General features: G+C 38.0%; 1 protein-coding gene across 1 annotated transcript; it reads left to right on the top strand.

Annotated features, from left to right (window-relative positions):
* Positions 1–23: 23 nt before the first annotated feature.
* Positions 24–4,563, top strand: GTF2H5 (general transcription factor IIH subunit 5). The gene is made up of 3 exons (XM_071549246.1): positions 24–164; positions 274–393; positions 3,975–4,563. Exons 2-3 carry the CDS (start codon positions 359–361, stop codon positions 4,153–4,155), a joined length of 216 nt encoding a protein of 71 aa, XP_071405347.1. The 5' UTR covers positions 24–164; positions 274–358; the 3' UTR covers positions 4,156–4,563.
* Positions 4,564–8,463: the final 3,900 nt, after the last annotated feature.

Raw genomic sequence — 8,463 nt, 5'->3', positions numbered from 1 at the left:
CGGCCAATCGGCGGGCGCTGCTGGAGCGGCGCTTGCGCCGTGCGGGGAGCGGGAGTGGGTCTGGAAGGGCCTGGCAGGAGCTGGCGCTGCGGGAGCGCCGCGGCCCGACCCGGAGGGGAAAGGAGCGGCCGCGTCCCCTCGGAGCCGCTCTGCACAGTGCTGAGGTGAAGGCCGGGAGGGACCGGCAGCGCTGCTGGCCCGGGGAGGTGAGTTGCCTTAAAGGGTCTCCCCGGTCTGACCGAGGCGGTGGTGCTTTTTTTTGTGTGCCCTCAGGTTGCCTCCGCTGCCCTGAGCGACCCGAAGCAAGGGGTTGTTTTTGCGGCCTCTTCCTCCCGGCGTTTGTAAGAGAACCGAGAAGATGGTGAACGTTCTGAAAGGTGTTCTGATTGAGTGGTGAGTGACAACGCTTACCGCCGCCCCTTGGGCCAAAACCTGCTTATTCCTGAGAAACGTAGTCTCAACGTCATAGGTTTTTAATTAAAATTTGTTATATGATAAAAGCAATTTCAGCATGCTGGGAACGATGGACACAAGCATTGCTCACCATCGCACCCCCAACATAGTGTAATTCTAACATTTGTTTAGTCTCTACATGCATATTCATTCGACTCATGCATAAACATTATAAGTACATTGTTAAGCAATTTAACATACACTACTATAGCTAAGTCACTTTTACAACCCTAGTGATAACCCCACGATAAATTCTGTTCCCCTTACATGTGGAAAAGTTTTAACTCCTCAACCTTCCTGTTACAATTCATGTGGCCCTTGACAAAGTTATAGGAGATAAGGTGATTTAACACTATCCTGTTTATCTCTCCATGTGGGTGTAAGTTGGAATTTTTGTTTAATTGGCTGGCCATATGTTTTTTCTCATGTCACTGTAGGAGCCTCAACAGCCTATTTGGTTTTGCCGACAGGAATCGCACTCAAACTTCTCACAGTCCTCTAGAGCTTAAGTTAATTTATGAGTCCAGACAAAAGGGGTTGGTTGTTGAGAGGAAGGGTGGTGCTGGATAAGCAGACAAAAGTGTGGTCTCTGGGGGAAGAAGGAGAGGCACCTGTAGCTAACCCTGATTCCAAACTCCATTTTAATTCTCAAGCTGCTGTTTTCAATTTACGCTTAACCTCTGTAAAGAAAAGAAAACTGCATATGAATGTTAACTAAGAAAGGCGATGGCAGTAAATGTTGGCTATCATTTTGGTATAAATCATCCAGATTTTACCAAATATTTAATAGTCTGCAGGTTATTTTAACTTAGCATAATTGAGATGTGATGTTTTGATCCAGGCTTTCCCTGGTAACCAGATGTTACTAGGGAGGGGCTTGTCTCCCAGGTATTGTCCCTGTTTCCCCCTTCCGTTTTCCCTTCCTTTTCCCCTTTTCCTATTGTGGGTGCAGATTGTATATATATAATTGTGAACATTTAGAAATATACATATATATCTATCTCCTGACTTAACTCAGTTGCTTTCAAGTTTTTTTCCCCTTTTTTCCTTTTCCCCACTTTGAAGAACAGAGGGAGAAGGAGGGGCGGCTCAGGGCTGGGAAACCAAAACAAAACCAAGACAAGAGAAAAGGCTATAAAATACATAAAGTGAATAATAATACAGAAATTGTGCTTCAAAACTGAATTCTACCATGTCTAACTGTTCCCTAATATTACCACATTTTTTGTGAGATACACAAACCAAAGTTTTAAGTATATTCATAAGTTGCATGTTTGCTTCTCAGTTGCTAATTGCCTCGTATAAGTGATTCGGTTCCCTTTGCAATTTTATCTTGAAAAATTAGGTATTCCCTCTTGCTCTTTATATTGCTTGCAAACAAAGTTTCTTGCTGTTATTGGTGTGAACAGTGTGTTTCTCTACTGATCCTTGAAGGAGATGAGATAAGCTTTTCATACTTTCTTTCCTTTTTTCGTCAGCTCTAGTCCAAATTTCAGTCCTGGCTGACATTGGTACTGTTTGTAGGTCACACTCAAAGGACTGTGCTTGTAGTTTGTAAAAGTACAGGTTTGATGTATGTGCAGTAAACATGTTTTGATACAGTCTGGCCTCTAGACTTGGAATCAGACAACTGGTTACCTCCAAAATAAAAAGAGGCATCACTCAAGATTTGTGAGGTCATTGCATGGAGTTATCTGATGTATAAGATTTCTGCTGTACCTTCAATCTATTAGTATGTTTACAATTTGTAACTGCACTGAAACAGAACCTTGGACCTCTTGTGATGTGCTTGCGATTGGGCACAAAATTCCATCCTAGGAGAACATGCAGAATTACTATAAACTTGACCCTTATTTACACTTAAACACAAGTTTTTTACATGATGTTGTTTAAGTTACTGTATAGACAGAGAGTGGAACTAAACCAGACACTTTTTAATGGGAAAAACATGCAAATAAAACAGCAAAATGTTGTGCATGTCTTCTACCCACCTCCCATACTCTACCAATAAATAACTAAGCTCTTCTTAAGACACCATATCAAGAATTATAAATTTAAAATACTGTAATGAGATGAGTGTTTCTGCTGTTAACACATCTAGTGACCCTGGTCATAGTTCTGTGTGTTGACATGGGTGGAAACCATTCTCTGAGTGCTGCCTAACATCATACAGAGCAGGCACACCAGCTAGGACAAAAGCTTGCACCATGTAGTACTACTAATGTGAGTTATTAAAGTACAGCTGAATGAAACAAAAGGAAAATAAAACTCATACCCATCCAAAGGCGTCTGTGAAAGAATGTTGGGAACCACCTACTTCTGGTGTCTGATTTCTCCCAACTCTTCTGTTTGTCTTTTGTTTCTCTTAAATGCCAGAGCATGTAAATAGTGGCTCTTCTGAAGAATGTATAACTCCTAGGCTTTCCCATTCTCCTTTCCTCAAAATTGGTTGGTACTCTGAAAGCTCATCTTACTCTAGTTACGCTTCTGCAGGTTTGAGGCTATTATTAAAGGCTAATAATATTTGAGCTACTGAGTAGGGACTCAGGGGAAGGATTTGGTCTCATAAGGCCCTTTGCACCATATATGTTTTGAGGTAAGGGAGAATTGGTCCTCATACTAAATTCAGAAGAGAGTAGATTAACCAACGAGTTCATTTAACATTTATTTCGTTATTAAGAATTCTTTTTAAGAATTACTGTGTTGCCAGAACCACTATGTTCATAGTTTGGTAAATGTCCTGAGCTACCTAGTTCCAAAATCCTGTGTTTCTTGCACATATTCTTCACCAGATGTTACAATCAACTACTAAGTTTTACTGAAGAGCATGTATTTTTCTGATTTGTAAAAACTAGTATCAGAATAATATTGTCTGAATTCTTCAAATTTCAGTGGTTCAGAGAGCTGTTTTGAAGACACTTTATGCAACTGCTTCAGTTATCTGTAATTTCCGTATTTATAAAGTATTTTCTTCTAAACTTTTAAATTTAACGTAAGAGGTGACACCACGACTGTTCAGTTAGGGTGTGATAAATATACAATTCATACATGACCACTTTTTCTCCATGCTATACTGCTTTGAGTGAGATCTGTGTTCTGCTGGGTTTTGGTTAACCTTAAACAAAAATATGCTTTAAGAAAACATGTTTTTATGATGCTGTTGCTGAAGACAGAAATGTGAGTTCAAACTTGCCTTATTAAACATTGGATTTTTGCTTTTCAGTTCTTTTTTTTAAGCTGCTCTAGCAGCAGCAGCATAGAGGAACTTCACTGTGAATCAAGCAGCTGGTTCTACTCATTAGACTTTTGCAGTGTGTTTTTGTCTCTAAAGTGACCAAAGCAATTACTACTGTGAAAGGAACAACTATTTCAAAAGCTTCATATACTGTATTTAAGTTGTGAGTGACTCTTGAAATTAATTATAATGTCCCTACAGTCTTTGGCAATGTCTTCAAATGGTGTTTCTTCTGTTTGTATCTTATTACAATGAAGTGGGTTCTGAAGTGTGTTTGTCTCTACAGTGACCCAGCAATGAAGCAGTTTCTGCTCTACCTGGATGAGTCAAATGCCTTGGGAAAGAAGTTCATCATACAAGACCTGGATGAAACTCATGTCTTTGTATTAGCTGAGTTGGTGAACTTCCTCCAGGAGAGAGTGGGAGAGTTAATGGACCAGAACTCATTTCCTATTACTCAGAAGTGAAAAGACAAGAGAAATGAGATTTCTGCAAGTTTTGAAACAGTGAATTTCAATAGCATGGGTTGCTTTAATAGATAACACTGTGGTTTGTAAGTTCTGCACAGAAATGGCTACACTAGAAAATGCATCATTTTCATAGACAAAATACTCTGGAATTTTGTTTCTCATTTTGAAAGATTATGGTATCTTTATTAAAATCCTTAAAATTATAGATTGAGTACTTGCCTAGAGAATTTTTGATGCATGCTCTGTTTTTCTGTTAGGATTTTTATCTTGCAAAATGATATGACCCAGAAATTATTACTTGTGCATTGGAATGCTGTATAAACTCCTCTGACATGTTACGTTTCTGTGGAATGGGCTGATTCTGATTGTAGCGTGACTGATATAAAATAAAGTGTTAAAGTATGATCTATGCTTGATGGAACATCTCTGTAATTTGAAGGCATGGTCAGATACTGCTTTAACTTAATGGGTTTTATACACCAGAATGAAAGTTGCTGTGAGTGTTTTATTTTGTTTTTGTTTTGTTTTCCAAAAATGTAACAAATGTCCCATGCTACTTGCCTACTTTTACCAAATGTGTGCTTTCTGAGTCATTCTGGATTTGGGGAGTTGTGGTGGGTATCTGGGATTTTGGAGGGGAAGGAGGGATATGGGAGAATGGGGAAAACAAAATCCATTACCCTCGATCATCACAAATTAAAGGGGTAACAGAAATGGGAGTCCAGTCCTAAATGTATAATTGCTTTAGTCACAATCTGTGATTAGGAAGAAGAAAGAGATTCACATACTCCACCTGCAAAGAGGAAAGCTGGTTTGGGACTTTTTGGAGTGTTGGTATTTTGGTTTTTTCTTCAGCTCAGCTCTTCCTGCCCTACTGATTTGGCTGCAAAGGAAGAGCTTCCTAGTTTCATAGTTCTTTGTTTAGGGTTTTTGCTTTGTTTTGTTGTTCTGGTTTTACACGGTATTTGTAACTCTAGCTCAGACACTGGCTTATTTAGTAAGTCAGCTACTGTATGATGATGAAACCTCTCAAAATGGCTGCCTGCAGAATGGGCACATACAGATTACAGAAACAAGAAGAATAATATATATTACTATTTCTCTTATCCTACTTCCTACTCAGAATAGTCAAAGTTACTGGATCCAGAAGTAATCATTGATAAACAAAAAAATTCTGGGATATTACATCAAAGGGAAGCTTGGTTTTCAGAGCTCCTCATGTGCGTCAGATAGATACCATCTTTTTATCCTTGGGGGAAAAGCAACTGTAAGTAGAAAGGCTTTTATAAGAAACAGTTTTCCTTGCTGACTCTCCCACTGCTGCTTTTTGTCCAGTAGCTATCAATTAGTGGGTTTGTTTCTGTGGTTGTTTGGGTTGTTTGTTGGGTGGTTGTTTTTTGGGTTTTTTCTTTCCCTCCCCTTTAGAATAGGGAACATTCAGGAGAAAGTTTCACTAGGTGTTTTTAATCAAAAAGCTGTCCAAAGAAAGTTCTGTAGAATTGCGTATAGTCAGCCCCATGTGGATGAGCAAATAGCTCTGTGGAATTTAGTTTCATGTAATTGCTGGTACCTTCTCTCTGTATAGAACAATGGGGTTTGGGCCAAGTTGTTTAATCTCTTTCTTTCATAAGTGGATGCTTCCCCAGTCACAAAACCCAAGAACCAAATACTTATCTTCACTTCAAATAAGAAGTTTAAATCTTTCATTAACGGTTTGTGGTTCCTTACCTCTTTCTTGAGATTGGTCAAATATTGACCTTATAACTGTTTGTGGAAGATTATCAGATGCTCATTTAATGGAGAAATAATCAGTACTTTTATCATGGCATTTTAGCTCAATACAATTTATTTAGAAGTGTCTGTTTCCTCTCTTTGGAATCCTTGTCTATTTTCCATCCATATTTTGCTGAAAGGTAAATCATACCTCACTCTCTCTTTAAATGACAGCATTTAAAAAGTCATGTGTGGAATTCCACATGTTAAGCTTCTTTATATTTAGCATGTCTAGTGCTCCATTTCTATTGAGATTTTCCTTTTAAATCTATAATAAACTTCTTGCATTTCTTATTTTTTTTCTCCTGGTTAATTGTACAGCTTTGCTGTCACATTACCTGTGTTTTGGCTTATATTTACAACTGATAAATGGCTTGTATAATACAGAGGGATAGAAATTTCAAACTGTACAAACAATACAGTTAGGCATGCATTTTTACACTTTCTGCTTGCAACTTTTTTTGTTGTTTTTGTTTTTTGGGGTTTTTTTTAGCAAACAAGTTTATGAACTTTTAACTCTAAACCTGTCAAGAATTCAATCCTTCCTTCAGCCTAACAAGGCCTGGCTGATCCTAGGCTGGAAGAATAAACAAATGATGCAAAGGAGCAAATTGGTGTCATCACATATTGTGGGGGTGAGTGTGAGTACATCCCTTAAGGAAAGCTGTTTGGAGTTCTACCTTAAAGAGAGCAGAGCTACCTGGAGTATGTGTGGTGGCTTGTGACCAATGAGAGGCTGTGGTGTATGCAAGGTGAATTGGTTAACCAATTATGTGGTGGCATGTTGGATGTGAGAGTGCATAAAAGGTGTGGATATTACTGCGTGAGAGTTAGATCTAGATCTACTAGGATGTGAGGTGATGTAATAGGAACTTCTAGGAACTATCTACTTCTACTATGAGCTATGAGAACTGTCTGTTAATCTATCTTGAATAAACTCCCTAAGTTGTGAGCCTTCTGATCAAGCCTTCTGATGTCTGCTGTGCCTGAGCTCTTCTGACCATCAGTCCACAGCCCAGCTCGGTATAAGGGGCTCCCCCTATAACATATGGTCTAAGGAACTGAGTTCTTTGTAGTTCCTAGGGAAAAAAGGGTCTTTAATCACATAGTATAATGAAGGAAATCCAATGAGGAAACTTGAGTAAGTATAGAATTAATAAATAAACAGAACACCCAAGGGTTTCTGGTATTTGAATAAACTTGGACCTCTGAAAGATTTTGCTTGTTTTAAAATGCATATAATCCTGGAACTTGCATGCTTTAACAACAAAAAATAATTTAAAAATACCTATCTATATGACTCAGGTGGGAGAAAAGTAGATAAAAGTGTTAAAAATATCAAGATATTTTTAGATAGTCAGCATTTACACTTAGAGGTTTTAAATGTTTTTGCTGGTTTTCATTTAGGTGTGAAATATTACTGATGAGTAGAGCTTGAAATGAAACATTGTGTTAATATATTTTTTAAAGGCTCGATGCATTTGAGAATAAAAACTGAAGGAGATCTTTTTAAATATATATGTTTTGATTATAGAGTTGTGGTAAGAAAGTTAGCTTTCACTCTATTTGGAATGTTATATGATAAGTTAATGTTTGTATCCATTACTAACAGGTTCACTTTTTTTGCTGGTATCTAGTTCTGGCCCTTTGCTCAGGTTCTGCTTGAGCAGCACAAATAGAGCTTGAATGACAGACTTTTTGCTGCTTGTTGATGCACCAAATTTTATCTTGATGGACTTTACTGCTCATTTTTTGCTTTCAGAGTTGCAAGTATCTTGTCTACTGGAAGAAGAGCATGATTAGAACAATTACCTAATGGACACTTCATTTATTACTTGCCACTTATTTATACTGAAGTCTAAGAAAGATTGCAAGTTCACTTGTTTGCATTTTGTGATGTAAACAGTTGCTCTTGGTAGTTACTATAACTGGAACATGCTCGTAAGTACTGCTGTCATTAATACAAATGCAAAACCTAAAGAGTAATATTTGACAGAAAGATGAGAATGATCTCTAAAGCAAGGTAAGAGAATTTGAGTAATTCAAACAAAGTATGTTACATGGGAAGAGAAGGTGGAAACTGAAAATGTAGCTTCCTATTAAAGCGCCTTGTTTTTATTGAAGGTTATACTGTTGGGCATTCTGGGGTTTTTTTGTCTCAGATTTTTTTTAAGCTTATTAATGGGCTTCAAAGAAAGCTGTATAAAAAGCAAATAAGCCTAAATGCTGTCACTTATTTAGATACTTTTATAAATTGTGGGATAAGGTAATTCTGGAGAGTGGGCTATTTTAACATGGCTGTTGGCAGCACAATGATTATGACCTTTGTTAGTCAGTACAGACAGGGACTATAATTTGTTTTGTTTGACCAATTTGTAAGTATCCTCTCCTCTCTGGTACAACAATTAGCCCAGGAAGAATAATTGTCCAGTAAAGGAGGAAATAACCAATGATCACTAGAGAGAATGGATGTGGCCTTGAGAAAGAAAGCTGTGCTGACAGAAAATAGAGAAATCGTCGGGGAATTCTATC

Source organism: Pithys albifrons, chromosome 2 (assembly GCF_047495875.1).
Source record: "Pithys albifrons albifrons isolate INPA30051 chromosome 2, PitAlb_v1, whole genome shotgun sequence".
NCBI lineage: Eukaryota > Metazoa > Chordata > Aves > Passeriformes > Thamnophilidae > Pithys > Pithys albifrons.
The sequence above is the reverse complement of the archived record's forward strand: the minus strand, read 5'-3'. Positions and strand labels throughout refer to the sequence as shown.

What these genes read in the sequence shown, in the direction of transcription:
- GTF2H5 (XM_071549246.1), top strand. Translation starts at nt 359, where the DNA reads ATGGTGAACGTTCTGAAAGGTGTTCTGATTGAGTG. An exon ending in AAAGGTGTTCTGATTGAGTG is followed by an intron (nt 394 to 3,974) that starts GTGAGTGACAAC and finishes TTGTCTCTACAG; the next exon opens with TGACCCAGCAATGAAGCAGT.